The sequence below is a fragment of the Schistocerca nitens genome, chromosome 11 (assembly GCF_023898315.1).
Source record: "Schistocerca nitens isolate TAMUIC-IGC-003100 chromosome 11, iqSchNite1.1, whole genome shotgun sequence".
NCBI lineage: Eukaryota > Metazoa > Arthropoda > Insecta > Orthoptera > Acrididae > Schistocerca > Schistocerca nitens.
In genome coordinates, this window is record NC_064624.1 from 108,562,983 (window position 1) to 108,582,984 (window position 20,002).

Consider the following 20,002-nt stretch of genomic DNA (forward strand, 5'->3'; position numbering starts at 1 on the left):
TCCCTCTCTCTTTTAATACAAAAGTAACGTTTCCAAGAACAAGTATGTGACACAGCTAAATTCATAAAGCACTTGGAAAGTAAAATGATATTTCAATACAATCGTGGATAGGAGACATAGCAATTTTATGTCTGGAAGTGATCAGTCTTCTCACAAACGAAAGTCAAGGCTCAATTTTTAATCCTTTGTACCTCCTCTTAAAAAATACATATCTGTTAGTACACATGAATTACGCTAGTTAATTATAAATCTATCGCGTATCATAATGAAACAGTGCTTTTAACGGCAGTAACTACTCACCTGACAGTCAGTGTCAGTGTCATTGACACTGCAAATTTGTTGCAGTTTGTGAAACCAAAGAACAACTAACTGGATTGTCGGTTCTTTTTCGCCTTCTAATTCATCTGTGGCCTCTTTAAATGGTCTCAGAAAATGCCCAATTTTTCCTGAAATCTCATTATCATATCCTTGCAATCTGTAAGCAGAGTCCTTTTCTGTCAGCAAAGCAGCAACATCGTTATATGGAATGTGTAAGGATTCCAGCATAGTGTACAAGCTGTTCCAGCGTGTGCAGACCTCTTGTTTCGACGATGATTTCAAAGACGAGCAGAGACCACTTTTCTTAATGAACCTTACAATGCATTTTGCAGTATTTATTGTTGATGCGATGTTTGGGCACGATTTAACAAGAAGTTATCTTCATCTAAAGTATGGCTAAGTGCTGCGTTTATATAAAAAGCAGCACAAGGAATCCTTTCGTGATTTTCCAAAGCCTTTAGTACATTAGCAACCTGGTCAGAGACAAAAACAAAACTGTGCAACGTGTGCAGCGAAATGTCCCAATCGGCCATCCTCTCTTCAATTTCTTTCATAATATTTACTCCCGTCTTCTTAACATAAGGGAATTTTGTTGTAAATAAAACATTTTTCACAGGAGACCAATCTGTGTTAATGTAATGTGTTGTAAGTGTCAAACAGTGCACCTGATTATGCGAATCAGTCCACATATCAACTGTGGCAGCACTTGTTTTATTAATAATTTCCGTAATTACAGAAGGCATTATGCTGCTTCGCATTGCATCAGCTAGTTCTTTGACATGTCTGCTTATAGTAGAGGGATGTGGCACGACATCTGCCACGTTAACTTCTCCATAATGCGCACCTAGATGTATTAATTCTTGGCCTATTTCTCTCAAACCTTTACCGGAAACAGCATTAAAAGGTCTTATATCTTTAGCGCACATTGCAACACATTTTTCTGTAACAATATTTTTTATTACTGCCGATATCCGTGAAGGAGCTGTATCTTTGTGAGGTTTCCTGCAACTGTGTTTCTTTAAATGAGGAGTTCCCGACTGGAAACACAATAATGTGGAGCAGTTTATGCACAATACGTACCCAGTAGATGCACTGTTTTTGTCTACAACCAACAGAAATGTACTCCATACTTGGCTTTTTAGACCTTTTCCGTTCCTTCAATGAGTAAACATTGGTTTCAATCTTGTGGAGCTGACATAGAAGCATTCAAGAGTCTATTGCGCGAACTCGAAGTAGTCTTTGATAAACAAGACGCAAAGGGCAGGAAGAAGGCACAAAATAACAAATACCACGGGCCAGCAAGGGAAGACGACAACAGATTGCATAATCGCACTGGTCAGTTTGGAAACCAGGGTTACGGAAATCAAGGTTACGCTATTCGAGGTTATGGAAACCAGAGACACGGAAACCAGAACGTCAGCGAACAGGGTCAATCTAGATAAGGAATCTGGGACAGGAGGAATAACGAACGGCAAAGCGACCGTAATTGGAGAGAGCGAAACCGAGGACAACAGGAGAACCAGGAGATTGAAATTAGACCTGCAAATCCTAATGCACGTCAGAGGAGGGGGAGTCTGACAAGGGATTGGCGCTAGTCCATAGGACTCCACCACATCTCTCACACAAAAAAGTTCGTGGAATAATAGTAGTTTAAGTGGTGTACATAGTAGAATAGGCAAATATATGAACCTTTCTTCGGGGAACAATAATCGTTGCATTAATAGATTAAGATTGTTAAAGTATTAACACGCTGCATTGTCTCGCATAAGAATTTACTGCTGCTATCCTTTTTTTGTTTATGTTCGCGACTTCTGATGTCTATGGAGTAGGAGACGCTACCTTTCCGTGAGCAATGTTTTTGTCCTTTCCTGTCTGGTGTCTATGTTGAGGGATAATGATGAATGAGGAGATGTCGCACAAATGGGCGCATACAAGAACGTGCTCTTAGAAGCGTTGTGAGAAGTCGTGATACGCTCCATAGCGGCCACAACCAGTTCGTGAGACATCCATACCAATGCTTGCAGGCACGCGTCAGTGCACTGCAAGATTGTGGTATATTGCAAGATTTCGAGGATGAATACGTGCAGTATAGTTTTTGCAGAGATGCGCCAGCATCGTTGTCTGGTAAGTCGGGGTGAACCTGTGAGCGTTTGACTCCCTAGACGGTAGAAATGCGGGCATAAAGCCTACCGTGCCAATGTGCCGGTTGGGGATTTAGCGTGCTGCTTGTGACTGTCACAGATGAATAACCGAGGAATTATACTCGGAGATTCGTGACATACTGTGGAGCTGGTGTGTGGTGGGCGACAGAATCCTCAACGGGAACCAGTCCCGGCTCGGTCATATTATGTCTTACTGCACTGGCTTCCTCGCGCTGCACGATTACAGAGAGAGACACACCACAAATGAGAAGCCCGTACTGGCTGCAGTCTCACTCGGGTAATGAGACGTGTAATGTGTCTGAAGTTACGTGCTACGTATTCGGTCACGGCTTCTTTGTTCGGTCACTAGAACTAGTGCGGGCAGCCTATCCAGTTAGGCTGTGCTCGCCCCGTCTCGTATTTTGTGCTCGCGTACTCGGTCACGCAGGACTCTAGTTCTGACTTACACCGCAGGGTTTTTCGGCTTCGGGAGACAGAGTGACGTAACAGTACACACGACAAAGTACACGTCATTAAGGAGACAACGGACGTGTGGAAGTCTTCCGTGTGAGCCTCTCGCAGGGAATCGGTCGTCCTCTGCCAGCTCCGCATCGGCCACACTGGGGTGACACACGGCTACCTCCTGCATCGCGAAGACCCGCCCCAATGTCGGAGCGGCACCCGGTCGACAGTGGCCCGTATTCTGGTGCACTGCCCCACTTTGACTGGCCGGTGACGAAATCTCGGGTTACCGGACTCGTTGCCGCTAATTTTATCTGACGACGCCTAGTGTTTTTAGGGTGGAGGTTTTAATGTGTCGCAGAGTGGCTGGCTTTTCCTTTTTATTTTCGTGGTCGGCCAGCCGACGTAGTCTGCTTTTTTGTTTTACTCTCTTCTGTTTCTAGCATCTCTGTTGTTTCCTTGTCCTCATTTGTTCCTTTTAGTGTATGTTGCCTTTCCTTGTTTCTTGTGGTTTTTCCTTTCTTTTTGTTTTGTGTTATATGTCTCTTCTGTTTTATTCTCACACTTGTGGCATTGTTTTATTAGGAACAAGGGACCGATGAGCTCGTAGTTTGGTCCCTTCCCCCCACTTTTAAACCAACCGACCAACGAATTGGAAGAGTTTGTACATGCGGGTAGCACCCTCTCTTTCAGCATGACAGTGGCAGACCACATACAAGAACATAAATAACATCTTCGAAGACTTTACTTTGATAGTGATGAAGTGGTGCAAGTAGAGGTGAAGTGAAGCGGCTCTGTCGATAGTCAAACAATCTACAGCGACGGTATCAAAAAACTGGTCTGTCGTCAGAAGAAATTTGTTTGGCACCAGGGAAGCTGTTGAGAAATAAATATGAGGACTTGAAGAATAAAGGTGCAGAATGATGATAAAGTTTGTTTCGCGTAGGAGGATATAAGATGAACATCAACAAAAGCAAAACGAGGATCATGGAATGTAGTTTAATTAAGTCGGGTGATGCTGAGGGAATTAGATTAGGAAATGAGACACTTAAAAGCAGTAAAGGAGTTTTGCTATTTGGGGAGAAAAATAACTGATGACGCTCGAAGTAGAGAGGATATAAAATGTAGACTGGCAATGGCAAGGAAAGCGTTTCTGAAGAAGAGAAATTTGATAACATCAAGTATAGATTTAAGTGTCAGGAAGTCGTCTCTGAAAGTATTTGTTTGGATTGTGGCCATGTATGGAAGTGAAACATGGATGATAAATAGTTTGGACAAGAAGAGAATAGAAGGTTTTGAAATGTGCTACACAAAAATGCTGAAGATTAGATGGGTAGATCACATAACTAATGAGGAGGTATTGAATAGAATCGGGGAGAAGAGGAGTTTGTGGCACAAGTTGACTAGAAGAAGGGATCGGTTGGTAGGACATGTTCTGAGGCATCAAGGGATCACCAATTTAGTATTGGAGGGCAGCATGGAGGGTAAAAATTGTAGAGGGAGACCAAGAGATGAATACACTAAGCAGATTCAGAAGGATGTAGGCTGCAGTAGATGAAGAAGCTTGCACAGGATAGAGTAGCATGGAGAGCTGCATCAAACCAGTCTCAGGACTGAAGACCACAACAACAACAACAACAACAACAACAAGTGCAACAGCCGTGCTGCAGTGGTAACACTAGTTCCCGTCAGACTGCCGAAGGTAAGCACTATCGGGCTGGGCTGGCACTCGGACAGGTGACCGTCCGGACTGCCGAGCGCTGTTGGCAAGCGAGGTGCACTCGGCCCTTGTGAGGCAAACTGAGGAGCTACTCGGTTGAGAAGTGGCGGCTCTGGTCTCGTAAACTGACATACGGCCGAGAGAGCGGTGTGCTGACCGCACGCCCCTTTGTACCTGTATCCGGTGATGCCTGTGGGCTGAGGATGACACAGTGGCTGATCAGTACCATTGGGCCTTCCGAGGCCTGTTCGGATGAGGTTTACTTTTATTTAAACACTCTGAGTTTCCACATAAAAAGTTTGGAGCCACTACTTTTGCTGTATTCCCTCCTAATAAAACCAACACGATTAGGTTTTTGCACCTTCAACCATAATGGTTTTACGTGCTTAATTTCAGATACGTAACATATTAACTTATTTGTAAAGTAATGGAATGTTTGAAGCTGTGTTGTATGTGCGAGTTTGATTCTTTAAACGTGTGGGCGGGGGGAGGGGGGGGGTGAGGGAGGGTGAGGAAAGACCTAACTATCTTGTTGCACATAATACTGAGGCGATATGAAGGTAATATATGCAACATATATATAACTAAAGTAACATAATGTTCCTTCTGGTTTCCTAGTTGTCAGAAATATTTTTTTCGTGTGTTGGCAAATCTCCTCCTACAATTAAATGAACTGTTCCTTTTCTTCTGCCCTGCACAGGTGTGAGGCACCCGAACATAAAGTGCGACGCGTGCTTCAAGCACGGCATCCGTGGGATGCGATGGAAGTGCGTCCAGTGCTACGACTTTGACATCTGCACCCAGTGCTATATGGCCGACAAGCACGACACGGACCACGCCTTCGAGAGGTTCGAGACCAACAGGTCTGTCGGGTGAGTATTCTGCGTCGCAGAGCCTATTTGCTCTCCTAATATTTCGGAGACGCACTTGCGAGTTTACCAGTACCGGGTGTTATTGAAAATGGGATTCTGTTGAACACTGACTTGGAACATATGATGTTGAGTTAAGCAACTTTACTGTTCTAAATCCACGTAGCAATATTGACATCTTGTAAAGAAAATACATTCCTGTGGGACTGATAATCAGGGCACAGCACATTGTTCTGAATGGAGATTAATGTACAGACACTGAAGTAATATCTGGTGTGCCACGAGAGATTGTAAGAGCACCATTGTATGTTATATACTGAACCACCCAGACAGCATAATCAGATAACTTTGCACATGTACACTACCAGCTGCAGGTGGTGCAATTGATTAGAGCTGCAATTCTCTGCGACAGGTAAAATGGCCACCAGAGGACATTAGTGTTCTTCCTGGTTAATGTTTTTACTAGGCTCTGTGGGCTGTATGAGTTGTGACCAAAAGGTAATGGGAATTTTTGTTTTTCTTAAAGAATCTTTATTTATTCATCAGCTTTCTCCCTCGGCATAATTCCTCTCAGATATAATATGAGCGTTGAATGAAAAGTAATGCCTCCACCTTTGTTAATTGGGTTTGGATGGGAATATTTTAATAAATCAAATGCAGAAATAATCCTTAGAATGTGATCTTTAATTACCAATATTCACTTTTCCACATAATCACCAGCCAATCGGACACATTTCTGCCAACGATGAACAAGTTTTCTGAAGCCGTCACGGAAGAAGTCGACACTCTGTTTTCGCAACCACAGTCTCACAGTTCTCTCAACATCTTCATCAGAAGCATCATGATATACCCTCAGATCGTCTTCCTTTATCGGGAACAGATGGGAATCTGGGTGCTAAATTTTGACTGTATGGAGGACGGTTAGATTCAGTCTCTGAAGTGCTGCTTTGGTGGCACGTGAAGTGTGTGGTTTGGCTTTGCCGTGCTGCAGGAAAACATTTCCCTTTTCCTTTCTGGCCCTTGTTAGATGTCGTTCCAGAGTTTGAAGCGTTGTGATGTAATGCTATGAATTTATTATTGTTCCACGATGGAGGAAATCGACAAGGATAACACCATCTGTGTCCCAGAACACTACGGCCACGATTTTTCCAGCTGAGAGCAGCGTCTCGAATTTCTTTTTCTGCGACGAGTCTGTGTGTCGATATTCCGTAGACTGACATTTCGTCTCCTGTCACAATTGAATGGAGAAAGGCGTCACCTTCATTCTCGTAATGCGAGACAAGTTCCTGGCAAATTTCAGGTCTGTGTGCTTTCGTTTCAGGAGTCAGCATCCTGGGTGCCCATCGTGCACAGATCCTCTGATAGCCAAGCAAAGCAAAAATGTGACCCACATGTTCTTGTGAAATGCCAATTGTGCTTGCAATTTCTCTCTGAGTGATACAACGATAGTCCTGATTTAATCTGCCAACATTTTGCTTGTGGAACTCGGAGGGGTGGGGGACGGGGGGGGGGGGGGTCCTGTCACAGGATGTCCAACTCTTTCTTTGTCACGGAGGTCAGATGTTCCCGCCTCAACATCTTTAAACTTACACACCCAACTGTGCACAGTACTCACATCGACACAATCACCATAAACTGCTTTCATTCTCTGATGAATCTCCTTTGGAGCAACACCGTCTGCTGTCAAGAATTCAATGACTGCACGTTGCTTAAATTGCATTGACTGACTTTCTGCGCAGAGTTCCATGCTTTACACTGTAACTACACAACCGTTCAATGCCAAGGCTTCCCGCCAACTGGAGCTGTAGAGAAGAGGCTACAGAATGATCCAGTACCTGCCACATACCAATGATGCCAACTGTTGAAGAGTTGCGAAGGTGGAGGCATTACTTTTCAGTCAACCCTCGTACACTTGTGCCAGTGCTGTTTCCAATTTTGGAAGCATTTCTGGAACTTACTTTGTGTAACGTTCAGCTCATTCAGTGGTTCTGTTTTTGTGTCATTAGTAGCAGCAAAACAACGTCCTTTAGCAGTTCTCTCCGGCCTCGGGAATAGAAAGAAGTCACAGGGGACCGTATCTGATGAATATAGTGACTGAGACAGCGTAACAGTTTTACTTTTTGTCAAAAAATCGTGAATGAGCATTGAGATGTGGACAGGAGCATTATCGTGATGCAGTTTCCACGAGTGGTTTTGCCACAAATCTGGCACATTACTTCAGATTGCTACTCACAAATGGTACATAAGTTCCAGGTAGTATCCCTTACTGACTGTATGACCGTAAGGCAGGAAGTTGTGATGCACTGTCCCTTTGTGATTGAAGAAAACAGTGAGAACAACATTCAAGTGCTATCGAACTTGTCGAATACTTTTACCGTATTTACTCGAATCTAAGCCGCACTTTTTTTTCGGTTTTTGTAATCCAAAAAATCGCCTGCGGCTTAGAATCGAGTGCAAAGTAAGCGGAAGTTCTGAAAAATGTTGGTAGGTGCTGCCACAACTAACTTCTGCCGTCGAATATATGTAGCGCTACACAGGCATGCTTTGCAGGCACAAAGATAAATACTGGCGCCAAAACCTCTGCGTCAGTAAATAAATTTAAAAAAAAGTGGAAGACGAGATTTTTTTCTCCGCCCCGAGTTTCGACCACTGCATTTTCGTACATTATCCAACGAAGTATATACAAATTCCGTATTGTTCATCTTCAAAAGTAGCAGCATTTCAATGTACTACGAAAATCCGGCTGGCAAGACTGCGATGTTTGTCACTATGGCCCTCTCTACGTTCTGTATTTTTTCCTACCTGTGAGAAGAGATGGTTGCTAATAGGAACTTTTATGAATTGTGAATCACATGCAGTATTCTCTTCACCATAAGAATAATAGAAATATAAACATTTTGCCATGTATTCTTTCGCGGTTGCTGCTATCTCATTTAAATCCTGTCTGCCTAATAAACTACGAAACTAGAGTGAGACAACAGCAAACGCGGAAGAATATACATATCATGTCATGTTTATATTCGTATTATTCTTATGCCTAATAGTGATACAGTCAGAAATGAAGCACGGCAATTGACTAGATTTTTAAATTTAAGATGACTAATTTATGTGCAGAATGTAACGTACTAAAGAGGCGTCTACCAATATTTTCAAACAGAGAAAAATTTTCGCTAAACTCTCGTTCAGAAAATCTTCTATCATACGCAGTCTATTATTTGGTTCTTGTTGATCATTATCAAAGAAAGTATCAGTGTAAGTAACAACAAATACCAGTCTCTTGCCATTGTTTCGCTAATGGAACGATTCCTCTCTCTCTCTCTCTCTCTCTCTCTCTCTCTCTCTTTTTTTTTTTTTAAAAGCAACGGTAGCCCTCACAAAAGTAAGACATGCCGCGAGCGGCAACAGGTCATAAACACTCACTATAACAAAGAGAACGACACTTACCAGGTCACAGAAAAATAAGCAATCAATTCAAACCAAACGAAGCACGTGAAAAAGAAAGGGTACTCATATAAATACGGACGGAGCGCCTGACGCGTAGCAGTGGCTACCTGGTAAAGCTTAACTGCTAAGCTTACAACTCGAACCAAACTACTGTAGCTCTATCGTCATCCATTCGACCTAAATTGTGTCTCATATTAAAATGGACCAACTTTGTTTCAATTTGGAGGTGTGGCCTAAAACTTTTCTCTCCCCTTGAATTTTGAGTCTCAAATTTCAGGTGCGGCTTAGATTCGGGAAAATTTTTTTTCCTTGGTTTCGAGTCTCATTTTTCAGGTGCGGCTTAGATTCGAGTAAATACGGTAGTTTCCATTGGGACAATGGGGCTTCAATTTCAACATCGTACCCTCATTTTGTCATCTTGTATAACCTCCTTTAGATGTTGTGGATTGTTGTTCGATTCATTCAGCAATTTCTGAGTGATGTCTGTGCACCATCATTTTTGGCTGAAATTCAGTAATTTTGGAACAAACTTTGGTAGTACACATGTCATGCGTAAAACAGCCAAAAACCTTGCTTGGCGTGAGCCAAAGGATTTGCCGGCATCGTCAGCAACTTCTGTGACGGTGTTTAACTGATTGCTTTATTTTTTCCACATTGTCGTCAGTAATTGATGTGCTAGGGCACCCAGGGCAGTCGTTGTCTTACTTGTAGTAGATTCGCCAAAAGCTACAGTCCACATTTCTAATGCACTTTATTCTATTTTTTGAGCAAAATTTAATGCAAATTCCTCACTCCATCTTTTTCGAAATAATAAATTTATCGAGTACTGTAAAGCACATATAACCTTTCTGACCTTCAACAATAAACTAAATATTGAAAATAACTGAAAATGGAAACATAAATCAGGAACACGTGTACTAACAATGTGATCACTGTGAAGGGCATTAAGATGACTTGTACTCGTCTGAGGCACCACTACCAGCAACTGACAGATTTTGAAAGCAGCCTCATTGTGAGTCTTTATTTAGGTACTGAAGTACTGAGAAGAGTGGGAGAGAAAAGACAGTTACTAGATGTAATAAAGAGAAGAAAAAGAAATTGGATTGGGCATATATTAAGGAAGAATGACGGACTGATAAAAACTGTTTTAGAAGGTTATGTAGAAGGGAAAAGGAAGCGAGGAAGGAAGAGATTCCAGATACTGGATGACACGATGGACGGTACAACATACAGCAGCCTTTACGAGGAAGCAATGGATTGCAGAAAATGGAGAGGCAAAGGACCTGTTGATATAGCAGATAACTGATGATGATGTAGGCAGCTGGTCAAATTGTGCAGTATCCAAATCTGCAGGGCACTCAGACGTGACAATAACTCCGTCGGACTGCACGGGAGTGCGAGTGGAGCCTTACTCGTCACTAAGGTCCAGGTCGACCGCATTTGATTTCCACGAGGAAGGACTGTCGCATCGTGCACAGAGTGTAATCCCTTCGCATTTGCGCCTGCCGTCTTGTGGGGCAGCGGTTTAATAATAATATTAATCAGCGAAAGGAAATATTAAAATATGGAACTATTTCTGTGGTGAGCCAGAAAGCAATGGAGGACACATACCACAGTTTCCAGTCTGCAAATTCACATTCCTGTCCAGCCCACTGAAAGAAATATTTCTATTCTCTGTTTACTCAGCTGGGTCAGGAACTATGATTATAATTGAAGATTTTGAGCTGTAATTGATAGATATATTTGATAAATTTTCACACTCAAAACATTCCAGCACTACACAGCCGTCATTTCACCACCACACCCAGTCTTGTAATTTATTTTTATTTTTATTTTTCTCCTTTCTGCTACTTACCCCCTCCCCCCTCTGCACCTTCTCTCCTACCCTCCATCTAAACTGCAACACTTCACTGTCCGCCACTCCCACCATACTATCCCTCCCCCTCTGCTTTCCTAAGACCTTCTTGACAACTTGGGGTACAGCACCGCCTTGGTTCCGTCCCCGGACCTGCCTGCTCCGTGACCTTTGTCAATTTACCAAGGATGGTACCCCTTCACTTGTTTATCGTCAGGCATTTGCTGCTCTATGTGCACACATGAAGGAAGCCACATTTATTTACACTGACGGCTCGAAAACATCGTTAGGTGTAGGGAGTGCCTATATTGTTGGCGACACCCCAAATCACTTTCGGCTTCCCGACCAGTGTTCGGTTTATACTGCGGAGCTTTACGCTGTCCTCCAGGCTGTCCAATACATCCGTCGCCATCAGCGGATACAGTATGTTATCTGTTCAGATTCTCTCAGCTCTCTCCTCAGTCTCCAAGCTCTGTACCCTGTCCACCCTCTGGTCCACCAGATTCAGGACTGCTTCTACTTGCTCCACTTCGGGGGTGTGTCTGTAGCGTTCCTCTGGATCCCAGGACACGTTGGTATCTGTGGAAATGAGGCGACCGATATAGCGGCCAAGGCTGCAGTCTCTTTTTCGGCCAGCTATTTGCACGATTCCCTTCGCCGATCTACGGAGTGTTTTATGTCATCGTGTTACTCTTTTATGGCACGCACATTGGTCGACACTTCCCAATAATAAATTGCGGGTCGTGAAAGCTCTTCCCTGTGCTTGGACCTCTTCCTCCCGAACGCGTCGTCGGGAGGAGGTAATTTTAACTAGACTCCGGATAGGGCACTGTCTTTTTTAGCCATCGACATCTTTTAAGTGGCGATCCTCCCCCACTCTGTCCCCACTGCTCTCAGCTGTGGACGGTAAGACACCTTTTACTCGAGTGCCCCTATTTTACTCCGTTATACGCCCGTTTACAGCTGTCGCCTGATATATCTTCCATCTGTCTAGCAGATGACACGCGCTCAGCCGATCGCATTCTTGAGTTTATTAGTACCAGTGAGATGACGTCAGTCATTTGAAGCTCTTTTTGGGGACAACCAACCCCCTTCTATAGTGGTTTTTTAAGCTTTCCTTCTATTTTTAGTTTCTCCAATTTATTGAGTTTCGTTCCCATTTCTGCCTTTTCCTAAGTCACAGACTGGGCACTAATGACCGTAGCAGTTTTGCGCCCTAAAAAAAAAAAAAAAAAAAGGTCCCCTCCCCCTCCCTGCCCCAGCCTCCTCCTTACCCCCACCCAGTCACCACTCCCATCATGCAATGGTGCTGCTGCTCGCAGTGTAGTTTCAGCTCTCTGAGACTGCAGATGTGTGTGCAAGTTGCGCTTGCGTGAGTGTTTATGTGCGTGTGTGTGTACTTGAATATGTTACCTAGACAAATGTATTCCCAAAATTTCATTATTTTTTTGTATTGCAATTTTTTTTCTGTTAGTGTATTTTATACATAATCACAGCGTACGCTGCAATAATATGTAACTGACTTATTTTCATCAGTAAATTTGTATATTATTATACACTTTAAAGTTTCATTCCTTAAGGTACATCCCTTAGATGTCCTCGCAATTGACACATATTAACTAAAAAGTCCAGCTATTTGCTGGAAACCTTTTCATTTGCCTACTGTCTACTGCAACAACAGCACGTTTGCAGGGTGGACATGCCTCCTCGCAAGGGAGGTGTGAAGCTTCAGCTGAAGGGTATATTCATCGGAGCCAAAGTGGTCAGGGGGCCGAGCTGGGACTGGGGAAATCAGGACGGAGGAGAAGGTGAGTTCAGAGCCATAAGTAGTTACCTTCTGCTATTTGATTCAAGTTTCTTGTATAGACGAAATGGAAGGAGTGATCTACAAAAAGGTACGGCCAAACTTTCAGGAAACATTCCTCTCACACAAATAAAGAAAATATGTTATGTGGACATGTGTCCAGAAATGCTTAATTTCCATGTTAGAGCTCATTTTAGTTCGTCAGTATGTACTGTACTTCCTCGATTCACCGCCAGTGGGCTGACGAGAATCCACACGCAATTGTGCAATCGTGTCATCAACACAGATTTTCTGTGAACGTTTGGGCAGGGATTGTTGGTGATGTCTTGATTGGGCCCCACGTTCTTCCACCTACGCTCAATGGAGCACGTTAACATGATTTCATACGGGATACTCTACCTGTGCTGCTAGAACGTGTGCCTTTACAAGTACAACACAACACGTGGTTCATGCATGATGGAGCTCCTGCACATTTCAGTCGAAGTGTTCGTACGCTTCTCAACAACAGATTCGGTGGGCTATGGATTGGTAGAGGCGGACCAATTCCGTGGCCTCCACGTTCTCCTGACCTCGACCCTCTTGACTTTCATTTACGGGGGCATTTGAAAGGTCTCGTCTACGCAACCCCGGTACCAAATGTAGAGACTCTTCGTGCTCGTATTGTGGACGGCTGTGATACAATACGCCATTCTCCAGGGCCGCATCAGCGCATCAGGGATTCCGTGCGACGGAGGGTGGATGCACGTATCCTCGCTAACGGAGGACATTTTGAAGATTTCCTGTAACAAAGTGTTTGAAGTCACGCTGGTACGTTCTGTTGCTGTGTGTTTCCATTCCACGATTAATGTGATTTGAAGAGAAGTAATAAAATGAGCTCTAACATGGAAAGTAAGCGTTTCCGGACACATGTCCACATAACATATTTTCTTTCTTCGTGTGTGAGGAATGTTTCCTGAAAGTTTGGACGTACCTTTTTGTAACACCCTGTATATGTAACTTGAAAAAACTGTTCATACCCAAGATCACATTAATTTTATTTATTATTGATGACAATTTTGAGAGTTGAAACTGTTGTCATCTGATCTTCAAAAAATATTTGTTTATAAATAGTGTTCCGTTATGAGTTCATCACTCGTGCCATTTTGTCATTATGGTGGAGACTGTACAGCACATTACACACAGGTTTGGAACGTGGGATGCTAGTTGGAGCTACAAGCGTGGGACATTGCATTTCAGAAGCTGTTAGGGAACTCGATATTCCAGAATCTACAGTGTCGGGAGAGTCCGCAGCTCGTGGTCTAGTGCCTAGTGTTGCTGCTTCTGGATCACAGGGTCCCGGGTTCGATTCCCGGCCGTGTTGGGGATTTTCTCTGCCAGGGGACTGAGTGTTCGTGTTGTTCTCATCATTTCATCCTCATCATCATCATTTGTGACATTGTCTCAATTGGACTGTGAAAAAATTGGGACTTTGTACGGGCGCTGATGACCACGCAGTTGAGCACGCCACAGACCAAAGAAACAGTGTCGAGAGTGTGCCGAGAATACCACGTTTCGGGCATTATCTCCCACCACGGACAATGCAGTGACCAGTGGCCTTCACTTAATGACCAACAGCAGCAGCATTTGCACAGGATTGTCAGTGCTAATAGACAAGCAACACTGCATAAAATAAATTGCAGAAATCAATGTGGGACATACATACGATGAATGTATGTATTAGGAGGGTGTAGCAAAATTTGTCATTAATGGGCTATGGCAACAAATAACTGAGGTAAATGCCTTTGCTAACAGCACGACATTACCTGCACTGCCTCTTCTGTGCTCATGGTCGTATCAGTTGGACGACCAGATGATTGGAAAACTGTGGCCCTGTCAGATGAGTCTAGATTTCATTTGGTAAGAGCTGACGTTTGGGTTCCAGTGTAGAGCAGACCCCACAAAGCTATGGGTCCATGTTCTCAACAAGGTATTGTGCAAGCTGATTGTTGTTCCATCATGATGTGGGCTGTGTTTACATGGAATGTACTGGGTCCACTGGTCCAACTGAACTGACCATAGAATGGAAATGAATGTTTCGTTACTTGGAGACCATTTGTAGCAACAACGATGGAAATTATATGGATGACAGTGCCCCATATCTCTGGGCCACTTTTGTTAGCAATTAATTTGAACAACATCCTGGACAATTTGAGTGACTGATTTGGCCACCCAGGTCGCCCGACATGAATCCCATTGAACATTTATGGGACATAATTTGAACCATGGACCTTGCCGTTGGTGGGGAGGCTTGCGTGCCTCAGCGATACAGATAGCCGTACCATAGGTGCAACCACAACGGAGGGGTATCTGTTGAGAGGCCAGACAAACGTGTGGTTCCTGAAGAGGGGCAGCAGCCTTTTCAGTAGTTGCAAGGGCAACAGTCTGGATGATTGACTGATCTGGCCTTGTAACAATAACCAAAACGGCCTTGCTGTGCTGGTACTGCGAACGGCTGAAAGCAAGGGGAAACTACGGCCGTAATTTTTCCCGAGGGAATGCAGCTTTACTGTATGATTAAATGATGATGGCGTCCTCTTGGGTAAAATATTCCAGAGGTAAAATAGTACCCCATTCGGATCTCCGGGCGGGGACTACTCAAGAGGATGTTGTTATCAGGAGAAAGAAAACTGGCGTTCTACGGATCGGAGCGTGGAATGTCAGGTCCCTTAATCGGGCAGGTAGGTTAGAAAATTTGAAAAGGGAAATGGATAGGTTAAAGTTAGATATAGTGGGAATTAGTGAAGTTCGGTGGCAGGAGGAACAAGACTTCTCGTCAGGTGACCACAGGGTTATAAACACAAAGTCAGATAGGGGTAATGCAGGAGTAGGTTTAATAATGAATAGGAAAATAGGAAGGCGGGTAAGCTACTACAAACAGCTTAGTGAACGCATTATTGTGGCCAAGATAGATACGAAGCCCACACCTACTACAGTAGTACAAGTTTATATGCCAACTAGCTCTGCAGATGACGAAGAAATTGAATAAATGTATGATGAAATAAAAAAAAATTATTCACATAGTGAAGGGAGACGAAAATTTAATAGTCATGGGTGACTGGAATTCGAGTGTAGGAAAAGGGAGAGGAGGAAACGTAGTAGGTGAATATGGATTGGGGCTAAGAAATGAAAGAGGAAGCCGCCTGGTAGAATTTTGCACAGAGCACAACTTAATCATAGCTAACACTTGGTTCAAAAATCATAAAAGAAGATTGTATACATGGAAGAAGCCTGGAGATACTGACAGGTATCAGATAGATTATATAATGGTAAGACAGAGATTTAGGAACCAGGTTTTAAATTGTAAGACATTTCCAGGGGCAGATGTGAACTCTGACCACAATCTATTGGTTATGACCTGTAGATTAAAACTGAAGAAACTGCAAAAAGGTGGGACTTTAAGGAGATGGGACCTGGATAAACTGAAAGAACCAGAGGTTGTACAGAGTTTCAGGGAGACCATTAGGGAACAATTGACAGGAATGGGGGAAAGAAATACAGTAGAAGAAGAATGGGTAGCTTTGAGGGATGAAGTAGTGCAGGCAGCAGAGGATCAAGAAGGTATAAAGACGAGGGCTAGTAGAAATCCTTGGGTAACAGAAGAAATATTGAATTTAATTGATGAAAGGAGAAAATATAAAAATGCAGTAAATGAAGCAGGCAAAAAGGAATACAAACGTCTCAAAAATGATATAAACAGGAAGTGCAAAATGGCTAAGCAGGGATGGCTAGAGGCCAAATGTAAGGATGTAGAGGCTTATCTCACTAGGGGTAAGATAGATACTGCTTACAGGAAAATTAAAGAGACCTTTGGAGATAAGAGAACCACTTGTATGAACATCAAGAGCTCAGATGGAAACCCAGTTCTAAGCAAAGAAGGGAAAGCAGAAAGGTGGAAGGAGTATACAGAGGGTCTATACAAGGGCGATGTACTTGAGGACAATATTATGGAAATGGAAGAGGATGTAGATGAAGATGAAATGGGAGATACGATACTGCGTGAAGAGTTTGACAGAGCACTGAAAGACCTGAGTCGAAACAAGGCCCCCGGAGTAGACAACATTCCATTGGAACTACTGATGGCCTTGGGAGAGCCAGTCCTGACAAAACTCTACCATCTGGTGAGCAAGATGTATGAAACAGGCGAAATACCCTCAGACTTCAAGAAGAATATAATAATTCCAATCCCAAAGAAAGCAGGTGTTCACAGATGTGAGAATTACCGAACAATCAGTTTAATAAGCCACAGCTGCAAAATACTAACACGAATTCTTTACAGACGAATGGAAAAACTAGTAGAAGCCGACCTCGGGGAAGATCAGTTTGGATTCCGTAGAAATACTGGAACACGTGAGCCAATACTGACCTTACGACTTAGAAGAAAGATTAAGGAAAGGCAAACCTATGTTTCTAGCATTTGTAGATTTAGAGAAAGCTTTTGACAATGTTGACTGGAATACTCTCTTCCAAATTCTAAAGGTGGCTGGGGTAAAATACAGGGAGTGAAAGGCTATTTACAATTCGTACAGAAACCAGATGGCAGTTACAAGAGTCGAGGGGCATGAAAGGGAAGCAGTGATTGGGAAGGGAGTAAGACAGGGTTGTAGCCTCTCCCTGATGTTATTCAATCTGTATATTGAGCAAGCAGTAAAGGAAACAAAAGAAAAATTCGGAATAGGTATTAAAATCCATGGAGAAGAAATAAAAACCTTGAGGTTCGCCGATGACATTGTAATTCTGTCAGAGACAGCAAAGGACTTGGAAGAGCAGTTGAACGGAATGGATGGTGTCGTGAAGGGAGGATATAAGATGAACATCAACAAAAGCAAAATGAGGATAATGGAATGTAGTCGAATTAAGTCGGGTGATGTTGAGGGTATTAGATTAGGAAATGAGACACTTAAAGTAGTAAAGGAGTTTTGCTATTTAGGGAGCAAAATAACTGATGATGGTAGAAGTAGAGAGGATATAAAATGTAGACTGGCAATGGCAAAGAAAGCGTTTCTGAAGAAGAGAAATTTGTTAACATCGAATATAGATTTAAGTGTCAGGAAGTCATTTCTGAAAGTATTTGTATGGAGTGTAGCCATGTATGGAAGTGAAACATGGACGGTAAATAGTTTGGACAAGAAGAGAATAGAAGCTTTCGAAATGTGGTGTTACAGAAGAATGCTGAAGATTAGATGGGTTGATCACATAACTAATGAGGAGGTACTGAATAGGATTGGGGAGAAGAGGAGTTTGTGGCACAACTTGACCAGAAGAAGGGATCGGTTTGTAGGACATGTTCTGAGGCATCAAGGGATCACCAATTTAGTATTGGAGGGCAGCGTGGAGGGTAAAAATCGTAGGGGGAGACCAAGAGATGAATACATTAAGCAGATTCAGAAGGATGTAGGTTGCAGTAGGTACTGGGAGATGAAGAAGCTTGCACAGGATAGAGTAGCACAGAGAGCTGCATCAAACCAGTCTCAGGACTGAAGACCACAACAACAACAATTGAGAGGTCAGTTAAGTTGTTTGTTGTTGTGGTCTTCAGTCCAAAGACTGATTTCATGCACCTCTCTGTGTTACTCTATCTTATGCAAGCCTCTTCATCCTGAGTAACTACTGCACCATACATCCTTCTGAATCTGCTTAGTGTATTCATTTTTTGGTCTCTCTCTACAATTGTAACTCCATGCTTCCTTCCAATACTAAATTAATGTTCTCTTGATGCCTCAGAACGTGTCCTACCAGCTGATCCCTTCTTCTAGTCAAGTTGTGCCACAAATTCCTCTTCTCCCCAGTTCTATTCAGTACTTCCTCATTTGCTACGTGAGCTACCCGTCTAATCTTCAGGTTTCTTCTGTAGTACCAATTCCAGAAGTTTCTATTCTCATCTTGTCTACTCTGTTTATCGTCCATGTTTCAATTCCATACAAGGCTATACGTGTGGAAGTGAAACGTGTACAAAATCGTGCACTGGCAACTGCAATTATGGATGGCTGTATTGGCAGAGTTGCTCAATATTTCTGCAGGGGGCTCTTGCGAACCGTGGATGAAGGGTATCAGACGGATGCCATATTCCTTGACTTCTGGAAAGCATTTGACTCGGTGCCCCACTGCAGACTCCTAACTAAGGTACAAGTATATGGGATTGGTTCCGAAATATGTGAGTGGCTCGAAGACTTCTTAAGTAATAGAACCCAATAAGTTGTCCTCGATGGTGAGTGTTCATCGGAGGTGAGGGTATCATCTGGAGTGTTCCAGGGAAGTGTGGTAGGTCAGCTATTGTTTTCTATCTACATAAATGATCTTTTGGATAGGATGGATAGCAATGTGCGGCTGTTTGCTGATGATGCTGTGGTGTCATCGTTGAGTGACTGTAGGAGGATACAAGATGACTTGGAGAGGATTTGCGATTGGTGTAAAGAATGGCAGCTAACTCTAAATATAGATAAATGTAAATTAATGCAGATGAGTAAGAAACAGAATCCTGTAATGTTTGAATACTCCATTAGTAGTGTAGCGCCTGACACAGTCACGTCGATTAAATATTTGGTCGTAACGTTGCAGAGCGATATGAAGTGGGACAAGCTTGTAATGGCAATTGGGGGGAAGGCGGATTGTCGTCTTCAGTTCATTGGTAGAATTTCGGGAAGATGTGGTTCATCTGTAAAGGAGACCGCTTATAAAACACTAATACGACCTGTTCTCGAGTACTGCTCGAGCGTTTGGGATCCCTATCAGGTCGGATTGAGGGAGGACATAGAAGCAATTCAGAGGTGGGCTGCTGGATTTGTTACTGGTAGGTTTTATCATCACGCGAGTGTTACGGAAATGCTTCAGGAACTCGGGTGGGAGTCTCTGGAGAAAAGGAGGCATTCTTTTCGTGAATCGCTACTGAGGAAATTTAGAGAACCAGTATTTGAGGCTGACTGCAGTACAATTTTCCTGCTGCCAACTTACATTTTGCGGAAAGACTACAAAGATAAGATAAGAGAGATTAGGGCTCGTACAGAGGCATATAGGCAGTCATTTTTCCCTCGTTCTGATTGGGAGTGGAACAGGGAGAGAAGATGCTAGTTGCGGCACAAGGTACCCCCCGCCACGCACCGTATGGTGGATTGCGGAGTATTTATGTAGATGCAGACTTCTGACAACTTGTTGAGTCCGTGCCACTTCGAGTTGCTGTACTACACTTGGCAAGAGGAGGTCCAACACAATATTTGGAGGTACCCCCTGACTTTTGTCATCACAGTGCACATTCTCCACCACAATGATGACACAGCACAAGTAATAAACGCGTAATGGAACACAGTTTATAACCAAAAATGCTTTGAAGATCAGATATCATGTTGACTGTAAAAA

General features: G+C 43.2%; 1 protein-coding gene across 1 annotated transcript in view; it reads left to right on the plus strand.

The window, feature by feature from the left end:
- LOC126213578 (E3 ubiquitin-protein ligase MIB2) overlaps positions 1-20,002 on the plus strand; it is a 233,694-nt gene that overhangs the window by 18,097 nt on the left and 195,595 nt on the right. Inside the window, exons 3-4 of the mRNA XM_049941425.1 lie at positions 5,342-5,513; positions 12,502-12,617. Coding sequence (XP_049797382.1) covers positions 5,342-5,513; positions 12,502-12,617 — 288 coding nt within the window. The remainder of the gene's footprint in view (positions 1-5,341; positions 5,514-12,501; positions 12,618-20,002) is intronic.